We start from the raw sequence: 16,582 nt of genomic DNA, 5'->3' as shown, positions 1-16,582 counted from the left end.
AGCTTGTGATATTTATAGTCTAGATTTTTTTAATTTGATAAAATAATCTACAATATAGAGTGCAACCTTCTAAAAAAGTCTTTAAAGTATTCTAATACCAATTTTTTAAAAGTTCCTTGGTAAGAGCTTTGATTTTATACTGCTTTGCTACTGAAGGAGAGTTCACCCCTAGTTTTACTGCGTGATATTTCTAATTGTTTCTTATTTTTTGCATGAATAGGAGAATTCTTTCTAAAAACATAATGGGGTATGGTTTATGGCATGCTTTTTGTTTAATACACTATAAATTACTGTCATTTAATTACAGTGAACTATTTTTGACATTTTTATAATAAATGTTTTGATTTATCCTTTGATTTTCTATAATCTGTTGCTTTATAAATTATGCTAAAGCTTAATTTATTTAAAGCATAACTGATTTGGTGTTAATCATTTAAAAAGATTGCTTAAAATACTTAATGTTAATTAATCTTTGTCATTTCTTTGTTTAGGAAATACAGAATTAACAGGTCAAGAAGAACTGATGGAGATATCTGAAGTTGACGAGGGATTTTATTCCAGGGCTGCGTCTAGTACCAGCCAGTCGGGTTTATCAAACAGTAGTCACAATTGTAGTAACAAGCCAAGTATAGGAAAGAACCACAGACGGTCAGGAGGAAGCAAAACTGGAGGAAAAGAAAAAGAAACTACAGGGGAATCTTGCAAAGATCACTTTGCTCGAAAACAAACTCAGAGAGCCCAAAGTGAGAATCTTGAGCTTCTCTCTTTGAAGAGACTTACTTTAACAACCAGCCAATCCCTACCTAAGCCTAGTAGCCATGGTTTGGCTAAGACCGCAGCGACTGTATTTAGTAAATCCTTTGAACAAGTCAGTGGTGTCACAGTCCCACATAACCCGTCATCTGCTGTTGGTTGTGGGGCTGGGACAGATGCCAATAGGTTTTCCGCTTGTAGTCTCCAAGAAGAAAAGCTTATTTACGTTTCAGAAAGAACTGAACTTCCAATGAAGCATCAATCAGGTCAGCAGAGACCTCCTAGTATTAGCATTACTCTGTCCACAGATTAATTAGTAACATATTTTTCTCCCATAACCCAGTGAACCTGGAAATACAACTTTGCTTCTTTATGAAAGTACCCTGGGTCTTTCATCTGTATTCCTGACAGGAGCCCTGATGTCTTAAATTCTGAAGGCTCCCCTGACTTTATGAAGGGAAGATTGTCTAGCTTGCAGTAAGTTGAAATATGGTTTTGTTATTTCTTGATTAAGATTTTTTCCCCTTGGTTTGAGTCTTTTTTTTCCCCCTCCTCTTGTTATTGTTGCACTAAGATTGTCAGTGACAATAAATTTTGACAGGTTGTCTAATCAAGTTGGTTATGTCTCATGTGAGGTTGTAAGGTGGTTTTTCTTATTTTGGTTTGGTTTGGTTTTTTAATAGCTCCTATTTTGGTGGCTGTGTGTTTGGCCTTCAGAGTCAAAGGGAGTCTGCATGTATGGGAACTGTTTTATAGAGAATGGGGCAGAGGCACAACTCCAGGAATTCTCCAGCTCCTGGTCAGGAAGCCAATCTGAAAACAGGCATGTGGAAAGACAAAAATGATGTGTATGAAAAGCACCTGATGAAAATATTTGTAAGCAGATCATCTTTATGATTAGAACGATTTGCTCAAAGCCCTGGAAAATGCCTGGTAACCCAGTACCTAGAATATTATATGTTTCCAGGGGATGGGTAGAGGCATTTCTGTTGTTATCTCTGAAACATTTTTATATCAAAAATCAGATTGCTGGTAGGTGTGTTGTTTTGAAGTGTTTGATCTGGATTTAGCAGGTGAAGATCCCTTTCAATTATTAAGGTATAATAGGCCGTAAAGCTGATTTACCCTACTGCTGGACTTTGGAAATCCTAGTTAGTTTGGACTCCTATAATTCAGAGCGTACGTCATTGGAAGACTTCCTGGAAATCAGTGTAAATCTTGCAACACAGCTCTCAAGATACCACTGTATAATATGTAATTGTTTGTCTGCAAATGCATTTTTCATCTATAAAATGTCATGAAAGAAAATAAAGGTAGTGAAATATGGACAAAGGACATTTATATATTAACTAAAGTTGTTTATGTTTGTGTTCTTAAATTTAAAACACGAAAAAAAAGAAATGTCTTTCTTGTTAGTGAACAGGCCTCTTTTAAATATCTTAGTATAATATCAAAAGAATAATCAATTTAGTTACTTCCCAACTAAAAAGTAAAGATTAAAAAGACGATATGGCAGAAGTTGAAACAAACTTGTATGTATCTGTATGTGACCTCTAGATGGAAATAAAAGTTTGATGTTTGCTAGCCGTGGTCCTTTTGGCTATGGTTGCGGTTCCCCTGTAAAGCAAGTGTACTTAAGTCATCATTCAGAGTGAGAGAGAGAAAGCAGGGCTGAGGCTGAGTCAGTTGACCGTTGAGGAAGGCCTAAGGAGCTGTCCAGTTCTTGGCTCTTTTTCACTGTGACTACACAGCGGTTTCCTTCTTCATAGTCCCTTGCTGTAGTCACCAAGAGAGCATGCTAGTGTTTTCCTCTTGTACCTGCTTATGCAGAGCTCAGATATATGAAAAATTTGTATGCTTTGAAGGCTGCCAAAGCATTTATACTCTGAACATAGTTTTGACTGCAACTGCTTTGGCTACCAGTTTAAACCGAGTTCTTCAAAAAGCATGAACTCGTTTTCATTCATTAGCCCTGTTTACAATGTGGATTTTGACATAAATGAATTTAATTTTTTTTCGCTCCAGTAACAGAATGGAATAAGATCTATTGCCATAAATTGTAGTTAAGAACTGTAAGGCAATCGGGCAGTGAAACTTGATATTGTATTAACTTAATAGGAACCCTGTGTACAATTTAAAATATTTGTAAAATATCACTGTGAATTTACAGATGTCTTTTTGTCATTCTTTAACAATGAATTTCCCCTGTGCATAGTTACTAATAGTATTGGTATTATTAAAAACTAATTTGTAAGATTGGCATTTTAAGCAAGTTGAGTTGCTTAGGAAACATTGTAGAATAAGTTTGGGGAAATGTTAGCTGACACAGCTGAGAGATCAGATTTTCATGTTCTATCACTGTAATGGAACCTCATTTAGACCTCTGCTAGCTGTGTGGTCTGAGGACCAGTAAGTAGGATTGGCATTATCTGGTATCTTGTTAAAAATGCAGAATTTCGTGCCACTCTAGGTCTACTAAATCAGAATTTGCATTCTTAACAAGGTTCCCAAGTGATTTTTATGAGAAGAAAGTATCAGAGTGCAAACAAATTACTCGTCTAATATATAGAATTTCCAGTGGTCTCACAGCCCTAGATCAAATGTGTCAGACACTAGATCATTATAATCTTCATTGGTTTTGACAGCTAATTAATTAGTTTAATAATATTGACGTATGGCTTCTTAAGTATTTGAATTCTAGATTGCTAATGATCCTTATTTTTGCGGTAAAAAAGCAACACTTTATATTTTTCTTGTTAACTATAAATGGAATCAGAGCTGTAAATGCCTGAAATTTTAAGTATGAAAAGGGGTGCCACCCTTTTATATACTGCACAACAAATTTGCATTTGTATATTCTTTTTAAAAAATCGCTGAAGGCTTGCTCAGTGAAATGGTTCTGATTTTTTGCTTCAAATGATTTGCACTAATTGATTTTCTGGAGAGCGGAGTTATGTTAACAACAAAATTCTTTTATAGTTCCTTTGATACTATTTTAAATAAGGATTACACATTGAAAGTTTTTATAGAAATTATGAAAATTGGATAATCTTAACTATGGTAACCATTACTATTATCCATACTACTTTCTCCCCACTCAACTTTCAAATGTGAAAATTGGGGTAGCTTTTGTAGATCACTTTCTTATAAAGATGCTGATAGTCACAGATCTCCTAAGTATCCAGAATAATATTTTTATTATGAGAAGGATTCCACACAAAATTGGGGTCTTGCACCCCATATTTCAGAGGATCTGAACAGAAATTATGGCTTCATTGCACATTTTAAATCTCTATAGATTCTTGAAATCACCCAACCTCTCACATTTGAAAACCCAACGGCCTGGAGTATTCTGGTGGCACTGGAGCCAGCACTAGCTTTTTGGAATCCAAGTGGGGAGAGAAACAAAGTAGACTTTTCAAGGGACTGTCCCAGACTACCCAGGGCAAATGTCTTCCCTTCCCTTCCTGAAGCCACAGGAAAGCACCCTGGAGTCCTTTGTATACCACTATGGAAATTTTTAAGGCAAGCTCTCAAGACTTGAAGAGTTGGAATTCTCAGCATTTAAATGATGCCTGAAGTTTGTTTTGAAAAAGCAATATTTCATTGCCCTTTTCAATTGTGAAGCAACTGCTCAGCAAATATTACTCATTTTTTTTAAAAGTTGAATTAAAGGGAAATATATTTTTAAAACCAAAATAGATCAAAATGATCCCAGTTTTAAGGGATTTTGCCTATTTTGGAAGAATAAAACTAAAATGTTAAAACTGTTGAATTACGGAGAACAGATGTACTCTGAGACATAATTTTAAACAAATATTTAAAATAAGGCAGGTTAACGTTTGCGTTTAGGCACAATAAATCTGTATTAAAGGGAAGCACATCAAGGAAATATATATATGTTGAATAATGTAACTGAAAAATATTTTTTAAAAACCACTTAAAAAGAAAAATAATTTGATGGGTACTTTAAGCATTGTAGATAGAAATTAATGTATAATAGTGTCCTCCCAGTCTTTGTATGAAAAATTAAAACTCTCTAGTCCTTTAATGAGCATGAATTTATACTTCTACATTTGTTGCTTAGTAAAATTATACTCAGTACTTTGAGTTATTCAGATTTATGTTTAATATTGTTAAATTCTTCATCAGAGAGCATAAATATATTGTCTTCTATACTTTGTAACTTGTGCATATCTAAAGAAACTAACAACGAACATTTTGGGAGATGTTTTTGTGTTTTTTTATAGTAGAGTTTTAGAGTACATTTGTCTTAATAGGAAGTTTTTACCATAAACCCAAGATTTTATTTCACGTATTGTTGCTTTCTCTTATATGGAACTTATTGTGTACCTCTTACCTTTATTTCTAATCATTTAGTGATACTAATCTTTTCATAGTAAATATATTTGTTTCCAATTGTATTCCTAGAGTTTACATTCCTAAAGAATAAACGACGACTTTGGCTATTTTTATGTGTTCCCTACCTTCTTAAGGCTATGGAAATAAACTGGAGTTTAGTTTTTTGAATTTTTGTATATTTGTGTAAATGTTCTCCAAATGTAGTACTTTATACAACAAGTGTTGCCTCTTGTTTTATTGAAATAAAAACTGAAAAAAATATTTTTTCCAGATCAGTTTACTTATTTAAAAAATTATTATAAAAATTTGCAGAAGTTTTGATAGAAGGAAGAGAATAAAGGAGGAAGACTTAGGTAAGTTGAGCCATTGAGAGCTTTTCGGGGTAAGTGATAAGACAATGACCTCATTCCTGGCTTTGTGCTTTACATGTCATAGGGCTGAGGAGTATGACAGGTCCACTCGTATTCATCCAAAGATGAAGATGAGCTCTATGGGCCATGCACCAGTGGCGGATTACTTGTCATATCAGAAGCACTGGCAAATTTAGGTAACATCACTTTGTCCTTCTAACTTTAGAATCTTTATTGCCATGTGTGGTGAGTAGTAGTCCCAACTACTCAGGAGGCTCACTGGAGCCCAGGAATTTGAGACCAGCCTGGGCAATATAACGAGATCTTATCTCTTAAAAAAAAAAAAAGCAAAAGAAGAAGAAGAAGAAAGAGTCTATATCTCTTGAGTACAGAGATTATATGCCCCTAGTACCTAGGTAGGACTTTGTGCGTGGTAGGTATCTAGCCATTTAATGAATAAATGAGTTAGGTTGACGTTAGCTTTGGAAAAGAATCAAGGATAAGTCTTCAGTGTTTTCTTTAACAGTACAATTTTAGAATTTTGTTTGTTGGCTTTAGGAAATCTCAGTGGCATTACATGAATTGCATTATAGCATGTACTTAGAAAAAAGAACTTAGGGCTGGGCGCGGTGGCTCACACCTGTAATCCCAGCCTTTTGGGAGGCCGAGGTGGGTGGATCACCTGAAGTTAGGAGTTCAAGACCAGCCTGACCAACATGGCGAAACCCCATCTCTACTAAAAATACAAAAATTAGCCAGGCATAGTGGCGGGCATCTGTAGTCCCAGCTACTCGGGAGGCTGAGGCAGGAGAATCGCTTGAATCTGGGAGGCGGAGGCTGCAGTGAGCCGAGATCATGCCACTGTACTCCAGCCTGGGCAACAGAGTGAGACTCTATCTCAAAAAAAAAAAAAAAAAAAGGAAACAAGAACCTATTAACCTATTAGACACTTGAAAAAATTCCTGGCTTGTAGTTGATTATATGTTTGGTTAATTCCATTTCATCTAAGGAACTAAGTAATTTAGGAAATGTGTTCTTAACTACTCTTAGAAGGGTACTTGTAGAGAACCAGAGTGGTGATTTTGTAAGCAGTATTTTGTCCTATACAATATGCACTCTTCCAGTAACTCCAGTAGTCCACATAGTTGACTCACCTCCTACAACCTGACTTTGTTAATATCAAGATAACTGTTTTATAATTGTAGTGAAAGATTTTTTACAACCAGTTGTAGTTATTATTTTCTTTGCATTATGTTATTGTGATAGTAGTGGTAGCTAATATGTGTAATTAAAATGATCATCTTATCCTCAAAACCATCCTATAAAGTGCATAGAATCCCCATTTTACAGAAGAGGAAACTGAAGCTCTCAATAGGGTAGAGGACTTGGCTAAGGTCACCTAGCTGCTGAGTGGCAAAACTCGGCCTTGAACACAGGTCTTAGGACTCTCACTTTTATATCGCTTGGTAAAAGAAGATACTAATTAAATCCTACCTAATAGAGATGTATTTAAAATTCACTCACCCCATCTGTCTTAAAGGTGATAGTTTTAAGGTAAGATAAAATCAAAGTGTTTTAAAACTAAATCATAATACATTTTACAGAATTAGAGATAATTGTGTTTTAGTGGTCAAACAATGCTGGTTATTCTGTTAGTAAAAGCATGGTAAAATGCAAATTAAAATAAGATTTCTCTTTTTTTTTTCCTGTCAGATTGATAAAGATGAAAAAGATTGATTCTAGTATTGACATTGGTATGGGGAAATCATTAGTCACTGAGATGATTAGCAGGACTGTAGATTGGTACAAATGAATTGGTGGGCAGTTCAACAGGATCTATCAGACTTTAAAGTGTACCTCATACCCTCTGAAACAGCCATCCTACTCTTCTATATTTATTCCATTCTCTGTATTCTACTGAAAATTTAGCACAAATATATAAACATAAGCATTCAAGGTATTCATTGCAGTATTGCTTGTAATAGCAAAACCAAGCCAGCAAATCTAAATGTCAACTAATAGACGAATAGATAAATTATGGTACATACATATAGTGGAATATAATGTAGCCATTAAAAAGAATGCAGATCTGTATGTGATGATTTACATTGATTATTCAGTGTATGATCCCACTTGCATTATAAATGTGTGCAGTAGTTAAATATGAGTGTGTGTATATGTATAATACACACTTATGTTTGCTAGTATGGGGGAGGAGAGCATTGTTTCTCAAAGTGTGGTCTAAAGACAGCCTGCATTAGGAATTTTTTTTTTAAATGGGGATTCCTGGGCTTTGTGCTAATTTCCCTGAATCAGAATCACTGTGAGTGAAGCATGGAAACCTGTATTTCTAACGGGTTCCTCGGTTGATGGCTTATACAAATGTAAAATATGGTCTAGTAGCTGACAGCAATGAATTGGATATCTGGTAGTGGATTGTAGTTAGAAAGGGCAAACTTCTTGAAGAGATCTTGTATTTTAAATGAGGCCTACCTAAAATAAAGCCAGTTGAGTAACATTATCAGCATAGACCTGTTAATGAAGGTGAATTGGCCTGACATAGAAAAATGATTCTACCATACAGCACTACACACCAACTAAATGAGCAAGCCTTTTAAAAAATCCTTGTTGAACTTCCCAAATATCAGATGACCTGTTAATAAAGCACAAGTAAATAATAGGACTTACTGTGGTAAGAGAAAGTGCCACCTTGATTTGATTGTGTGTCAGAACCAGAAAGTAAGATTATTTGTAGGGCTTTGGGATCTATGCTCAAATGGTTTAAGGTATGTCTGTCAAGGCAGGGAACTGATTGGGATTAGCAAAGTTGATAGTCCAGAATTAGTAGACACAGCAAGCAGGGTTCTTGAAGATTCCTGAAAAGTCAACTGTTGTTTGAGAAACAAGCTGTTTGCCCAGGTGAGCAGGGCTTCACCTGTAGGAATTGTCTTTAACCTTAGGAATTTCCTCTCCAAACAACAACAACAACAAAAAATAGGGATTGTTCTTGTTTTTATTTGCTTTGTTTTGTTTGTAATCTTATCTTTCCTGGGCAAAGATTTCCTGGAATAAACAACTAAGTTATGTTGACATACATGGGCTACAGTCTTATCCAAGCTGTATTGACACTGATGGATTCAGTTTGTTTTTCTTAGCTCTCTCTATTCAAAGATTATAAGTCAATATTATGTATATAGCAATTGACAGGTCATAAGTAAGGCATGCTAACTGATTGTACCACTGGAGCTCCAACAATTGATGTATCTTTGGTGACTTCTTAGTGTTCTGCTGAAGATCGCAAAGATTTCTGTAACTTCTTGACCTCTATAACACTTGGTTCACACTTGTTAAGTGTTCTAATATAATCCACATCACATTGTGCTGTGACTTATCTTTCTTATATTTGTCTCCCTCACTAGACCACGGCCCTGTGGGAATATAATATAACTAATACATAATGGTGAATAAAGATTTGTTTTAGTAGATAGAATATAAATCGAATCCAGGAAATTGGTGGCAGCATAGGAGAGACTGTGTTGCTTCTATTCAATAGAAGTCTTTGAAACTCCTTTTATTCTCTAATATTCTTCATGGAGATGAAAATGAAGGTTGTAAAGCTTTACTCTGATTATTTTAAGCATGCCTGCATAAAAATGTTTTGAGAAGTAAATTATGCATCATGTTTCTCTTTAGTTAGATTATGAATGGTGTGAAGAATTTTCTGGGCTAACGTTTGACATTTATTATTCACTCCTGTAGATATGTGGTGAATATGAATGGTATCTGGACTAATCAGAAAACAACGTAGGAAAGGCCTAACTTCAACACTGAATTCTTGCTCCTTGTCTCACTTGCTTCCTTTTGTAGAAACTACAAATATATTTAACTTTTGTATCCTAGATCCACTATTGCCTACTGAAAGCCTATCATGCATTTATCTTTAAACTTTTACTCTCTTCATTTAGCCAACATATTTCTACTTCTATGTTGCCTGCTGTGCTGTGTAATTTTCTACAAACATTTTCACCTCCAAATCCCTTGAAATGAAACCCTCTGGAAGAGCATCACCACTTTTTCTTCTTCTATTCTAATTCCCCTCTAGTTTCCCCTCTAGTTTAAGCTTTTGTTTCAATATTTTTTCTTTCTTTAAGCCTTTAAATTCATTTATATCCACCAAGTTGAATTTGATGAGACAGGATATGTTTGAAAGAAGGACAAACCAAACAAGCAAGAAACCCGTGAATACTCGTACAATAGGACATAATATATATTTCCCAGTTCCCTGAAGGGGTAAAATTGAGACTGGTTATACAAGCAGTATTGCACAGCATGCTGATACTAGCTAGACATAGCCTACAGTGTTTCAGCTCCACTCAAAGATGGTTCTGGAGGACAGTGAGGAAATGAACTTTTTCCAGTGAGAATAAATATGAGCAGTATTTCTAGTCTGCTTTGCACCGAAAGTGAGCCATCCCAAGATACAGATCTACACCATTTATACCTGGACAGGTGGTTGGAAACACAGATGTAATAAGATTGGAGGATGAGTGACAAAAATTGGGAACTAAACATATTGGACTTCTTAAAATAGGCTCAGATTGCAAGAATAATTGTTTCCTACAGACATATTAAACAAAGGCCCTGTGGTGAAGGAGGTGCTAAATAATCAGATGGTTAAGATGACTTTGAGGATATCAGTAAATCTCTTTGGTATTCCAGCCTTTGTTCAAACAGTTTATGGGCAAAGCGGCTATACTGGAAGGATAGGGCTACACAGGAACTTCAACAATACAGGCCTCCTTTCATCAAGGCTGTCCTTATTACTGCCAGGAGCTGAACTGGCCAGCAGCAGTGACCATCCTAAGATATAACATCTGAGGGTGACCAGATAGTTAGTGGCAGATTGATTATATCAAATATTTTCTTTCATGGAGAGACAACTATTTGTCCTCATGGAATAGAGCCTTACTCTGGATCTGGGTTTAAGTTTGCCTTCCCTAAGCACCATGCTTGTGTGTGCAATAATAAGCTTCCTGTTCACCATTATGATTTTCCCCAAAATATTGCTTCTAAGAAACTTATTTTACAATGTAATAAGTGAGGTAGAGGTAGAATTACACTTTCAGTCATGGGAAACTAGGTAATTAACATCAAAATTCCCATTGGCAACTAGATAATCCAGCAAAAACTCTTCAAAACATGAAAATCTAGGCCAGGCGCAGTGGCTTATGCCTATAATTCCAGCACTTTGGGAAGCCGAGGTGGGTGGATCACCTAAAGTCAGAAGTTCAAGACCAGCCTGGCCAACATGGTGAAAGCCCGTCTCTACTAAAAATACAAAAAAAATTAGCCAGGTCTTGTAGCACATGCCTGTAATCCCAGCTACTCAGGAGGCTGCGGCAGGAGAATCACTTGAACCTGAGAAGAGGAGGTTGCGGTGAGCCGAGATAGCACCACTGCACTCCAGCCTGGGCAACAGAGGAAGACTCTGTCTCTAAATAAATAAACATGAAAATCTAGAGAGGCAAGCATTGGCACAACTTCTTTCCTGGAGGTATTGGCTGATTCTAGAAGAAGCATTTAAGGGGATAAGCAGTGCTTCTTACTGCTCCAGGATATTAGGAGGACAAAAACTGAATACCAGTGCCTGCCAAGTCATAAAAGAGGGCTTAGGAAATTCCCATGCTTTGGGCTGGGACCCAAAAAAGCTCCACCATAGGAGTAAGAGTGAATCGAAAGTGCATCAACTCTCCCCCATACACAGGGAATTCAGCACGGATTCAAACCATCCCAATTCCTGAAATCAGATTAAAAATGATCCCCTAAGTGCTTGGTAATAAATCCTCCGTGGAGGTGGAAAAAAACCCCATCATCTTAAGCCTCAAGTTCTACAATTTTTCAAATACAGTCTTCACAAGAGAAAAGAAAAATAACCAGACACTTCTATAGCAGAGCCACACTCATTGAGAACAACAAGCAGCTTTGGATAAAATTGCTTAAAACCTCTGTTTGAAGCCATTGAAGAACTTTCAGCTAAACAGGACTCTAGAAGACAAAACACCAGAGAGAAGGTGTGCAGAAAAGAGTTAACACAACAGGCTGAGATGCTATCCTTAGCCCTGATTTTAAAGCTGGGCTTTGGCTAGTGTCTGGGAACTTGGATTACCAGAATGTTCCCACCATTCCCTAACTGATAAGGGGGTTTACTTTTTCTAAACTATATAAACAACATGGTTTATGCTGAATTCCTGCTTTCCTTCTAGGAGTCTGGAATTATGATTTGTGCTAGGCAAAGGGTGCCTGTATCACTAGCTTCCATTACAAACTTTGGGCAGTAAGACTCTAACGAGCATCCCTGGCAGACAACATTTCACACCTGTTGTCACAATTCAGTACTGAAGTAATTAACCACAGCCTGTGTGATTCCACAGGCAAAGGATTCTTGGAATCTTGTGTCAGGTTTCCTCTGGACTTCACCCCATGTCCTTTTCCCCTTTGCTGATTTGCTTTGTAGTACTTTTCTCTAATAAATCATAGCCATGAGTATGACTGTATGCTGAGCCTTGTGAGTGCTTCTGTTGAATCACTGAACCTGGGGTGCTGGCGTGGTCTTGGGGACTCCCAATACAAAAGTATTTTAACCAGAGAAGTGAGCAGACATTCTGCAGCTACTTCTTCCATTATGGAATTTGCCAAATCTGGGTAAAAGGCCCAAGAAGAGAGTTACTGCTAAGAATCAGAGAAGCAAACAAGTTATGGAAACCACACAGGACTGGAGAAACAAAAAGAACAGGGCCTTTAAACCAATCATCACTTGAGAGAGCAGAGATCCTAGTAAGACAGGAAGTTCAGAGAAGTGAGCCTGGCACTTTCCTTGTTTTTCTCTTGAGTATTTGCTGAATTCTTGGATTGCTCAGAGAGGAAAAAAAAAAAAAAAAAAAAAAAAAAGGCAGAAACTTGCTGAAAGCCAGAAAAAAGATTTTTAGTTTTTTTGCATCATGGCACTGAGAGATAAAAATGTTATTTCACGACCCTTCAAAAGGGAAAGCCCCTAGTACATATTCCAGGATCTCATTTAAGACCTCTGTAGAGATACAAACAGGAGAATCAAAGTAAATTATACCTTATAAAAATTGTAACTTAGCTTCAAGTCAACTGAATGATTGATTGAATTAATGCAGTCTGCCTGCCACCACTGTATCTTCCCACCAGGAATAGATCATCCAGACACTATAAAATGTATCATATCTAATAGCTAACATTGTGTCAAAAATTACAAAGAATGTTAAAAATCTGAACTATGAGGGAAAAGGCTATAAAAACATCCACAGATGACCCAGTTATTAATGTTATCAGAGACAGACTTAAAAAATAGCTTTGATTAATGAGTAAAGATGGAGAATCTCATGAGAATCAGAATCTATTTTAAAAATTCAAAATTCCAGAATTAATGCAAAACATACATATTTATGCATATTGAAGAATGGATTAATCAAAAGAAAGAGATTGTCAGACTGGATTTTTTTTCAAAAGATCAAACTATATGGTGACTACAAGAGACATGCCTTGGATTCAAAGACACAAGACACAAATAAGTTTAAAATAAAAGGATCCAAAGTGCTATACCATGCAAACAGCAACCATCTAAGAGAGGCAGAATGGCTACACTAATATCAGACCATTAGACTTTAAATCAAACAAAGAAAATTGTTATTAGAGATAAAGAGAAATTTTATAATGATGAAAAGGTCAACTATCACAAAAATATAACAATTATGAACATGCATGCACCTAACCCCAAAATACATGAAGCAAAAATTAACAGAATTGAAGGGAGAAACAGACAATTTGGTAGCAGTTGGAGATTTCAATATTTTACTTTCAGTAATGGATACAATACCAAGGTAGAAAATAAAGATTTATCCCAATAATTCAAGGTTGATGAATTAGCTTCCTAGAACTGTTGTAACAAAACACCACAAACTGTATGACAATACAAGAGAATTTATTCTCTCATGGTTCTGAAGGCTGTGTGAAATCAAGGTGTCAGCAGGAAAATATCCCCTTTGGAGGCTCTAAAAAATATTTTCTTGCTACTTCCTAACTTCTGGTGGCTCCTGGCAGGTCTTGATTTGTAGCTGCATCACTCCAATCTCTACTTCTGTTGTCACAGGGCTTTCTTTCCTGAGTATTTTCATATGACCTTTTTATAAGAACACCAGTTATTGGATTTAGGGTTCACTCTAACCCATTATGACTCCAACTTAGGTAATTACATCTGTAAAGATTCTATTTCCAAATAAGGTGAAATTCTGAAGTTTTAGGCCAATGTGTTTTGGGGGGTCATCATTCAATCCCATACAGTCATCCCTGTGACTCCCCAAAATTCACATTCATCCCACATGCAAAATACATTTACCTAATCTCAGAGTCCTCCAAAGTCTTAGCCCATTCCAGCATCACTTATAAGTTCAAAATCTCATCTAAATATCATCAACTAAAAACGTCCTAAATCTCATTATCAAAATTAGGTATTGGTGAGAATCTGGGTATGGTTCATCCTGGGGAAAATTTCTCATCTGTGGACCTGTGAAACCAGAAAATAAGGTATCTATGCTTCCAAAATACAATGGTGGGACAAACATAAGACAGATATTTCTAATCAAAAAGGGAGAAATTTGAAGGAATAAAGGGGCCTCTGTTAGCCAACAGGTTTCCTGATTCCATTAAGATTCAAGATCTAAGAATAATTCTCTGTGACTTGATGCTCCATCTTCTGGGCTTCAGCAATAATGACCCCATCTACTGCATCCATGGCTCAGTCCTTGGAGCCAGACTTCTTTCATTTTACCCCATCTTTACCCCTTTTAATACAGGCTGGCAGTGTTCCTACTGGCACAAAATCCTCAAAAACCTGTCTGCTTCCTATGCAGCTCATGGGCGTTCAAGCCATTAGACAAGGGAGTCTTGCATAGATTTGTTTCTAGATAACTCCATCTCTATTTGTGGCTTCTGATAAGATGGTTGATTGTATTTGTAAGTCACATATCTCATCAACAAACTTTTGTCCACCACGCCTTTGGTGTCCTCTCCAGACCATATTTTCTCATCTTTTGCTATCTAGATAGGCTGAGAATTTTTTCAGGCAGCAAATGCTGGTTCCTTTCACATAATAGTTCCCTTCTCAATTTATCTCACACCTCTTGCATTTTACTATAAGAAGCAAGGAGAAATAAGATCACATCTTCCACACTTTGCTTGCAAATGTTCTCCACTAAATCTCCAAGTTTATATCTCACGATTTTTACTTTCCATCCAAATCTAGAACACAATTCAGCCAACTCTACTGCCACTTTATGACAGTAATCACCTTTCCTCCAGTTTTTTAATCATGTGTTTCAGTTCCTTCTGACCTCACCAGAAGCATCTTCAATGTTCACATTTTTACCATCAGTCTAATCATGATGACATATGTGTTACCTAAAGTGATAGAAGCTCTACTATTCTCTTCTTTTCCTTTGAGCCCTCACCAAAATCACTTTTAATGCCCATATTTCCACCAGCAAACTTTTTAAAGCAATTTAGGTTTTCTATCATGTATCTGAAAATTCTTTCAGCCTCTACCCATTAACCAATTCCAAAGTCACTTCCACAATTTCAGATATTTGTTATGGCAGCACCCCATGCCCTGGTACTAAAATCTATATTAGTTTCCTATGGGTACTGTAACAAATTACCTCAAACTCTGTGGCTTAAAACAACAGAAATTTATTCTCTCACAGTTCTGGAGGCTAAAAGCCTGAATTCAAGGCCTATGCTCCCTTTGAAGGGTCTAGAAGTGTCACCACTTGTAGTGGTGACAGGCTGGTTTTTTTTTTTTCTTTTTTTTTTGGCATTCCTTGTCTTCTAGCTGCCTCGTTCCATTCTGTCTCTGTCATTAGATGGCCTTCTTTCCTGTGTGTCTTCATGTGGCCTTAAAAGGATACTAGTCATTGGATTTGGGGCGTATCTTAATCCTATATGACTTCATCCTAACTAATTTCATTTGCAGAGACACTATTTCCAGGTAAGATTATATTCTGAGATTCTGTCTTTCACATTATGATGCAAACTGTGGGTTTATCTCACATGTTCTTTATCAGATTGAGGAAGTTGCTTGATATTTGTAGTTTGTTGAGTGTTTTTAAAATCATCATGAATGAATGTTGAATTTTGTTAAATGTTTTCTCTGTAAGTATTGAGATGAACATGTAGTTTTTGTCATTTATTCTATTAATATGGGGTAGCACATTAATTTATTTTTTGAATGATAAACCAACCTTGCATTCCTGGAGTGAAGCCCACTTGGTAATGGTGTAAAATTCTTTACACCATAAAAATTCTTTTTATGTTTCTTTGATTATTTGATTTGCTAGTATTTTGTTGAGGAGTTTTACATCTCTACTCATGGGGAATATTACTCTGTATTTTTATTTTCTTATGATGTTTTTTCTGGCCTTCTGTCAGGGTAATAGTGGCTTCAAATAATGAGTTCCCCCCTTCTCTATTTTTTGGAAGAAATTGTGGGGTACTGTTATGAATTATTCTTTAAATGTTTGGCAGAATTCACCAGGGAAACCACTAGGCCTTCAACCACAATATTTTCTTTGTGCAAAGTTTTTTATGATTACTAGTTTATCTCTTTACTTTTATAGATCTGTTCTGATTTTCTATTTCTTCTTCTTTCTTTTCTTTTTTTCTTTTTCTTTTTTTTTTTTTACTTTGTTTCTAATTCTTTTTTTTTTAATTATTATACTTTAAGTTTTAGGGTACATGTGCACAATGTGCAGGTTTGTTACATATGTATACATGTGCCATGTTGGTGTGCTGCACCCATTAACTCATCATTTAGCATTAGGTATATCTCCTAATGCTATCCCTCCCCGCTCCTCCCACCCCACAACAGTCCCCGGTGTGTGATGTTCCCCTTCCTGTGTCCATGTGTTCTCTTTGTTCAATTCCCACCTATAAGTGAGAACATGCAGTGTTTGGTTTTTTGTCCTTGCAATAGTTTGCTGAGAATGATGGTTTCCAGCTTCATCCATGTCCCTACAAAGGACACAAACTCATCATTTTTT

At 36.2% G+C, this 16,582-nt stretch overlaps 1 protein-coding gene across 6 annotated transcripts in view; it reads left to right on the top strand.

Moving 5' to 3' along the window:
- HYCC1 (hyccin PI4KA lipid kinase complex subunit 1) overlaps window positions 1–16,582 on the top strand; it is a 118,187-nt gene that overhangs the window by 67,559 nt on the left and 34,046 nt on the right. For 4 of the 6 annotated variants that reach the window (XM_019031695.4, XM_063708402.1, XM_063708404.1 and 1 more), the window contains one exon: window positions 492–5,376. The exons of the other annotated variants lie outside the window; for them this stretch is intronic. In XM_019031695.4, the coding sequence (XP_018887240.1) occupies window positions 492–1,066 (575 nt within the window). In that variant the 3' untranslated portion in view covers window positions 1,067–5,376. Of the gene's footprint in view, window positions 1–491; window positions 5,377–16,582 lie in introns of those variants that run through there. 6 annotated transcript variants of the gene reach the window in all.

Source organism: Gorilla gorilla, chromosome 6 (assembly GCF_029281585.2).
Source record: "Gorilla gorilla gorilla isolate KB3781 chromosome 6, NHGRI_mGorGor1-v2.1_pri, whole genome shotgun sequence".
Taxonomy (NCBI): Eukaryota; Metazoa; Chordata; class Mammalia; order Primates; family Hominidae; genus Gorilla; species Gorilla gorilla.
This window is presented reverse-complemented; position numbering and strand designations above follow the sequence as displayed.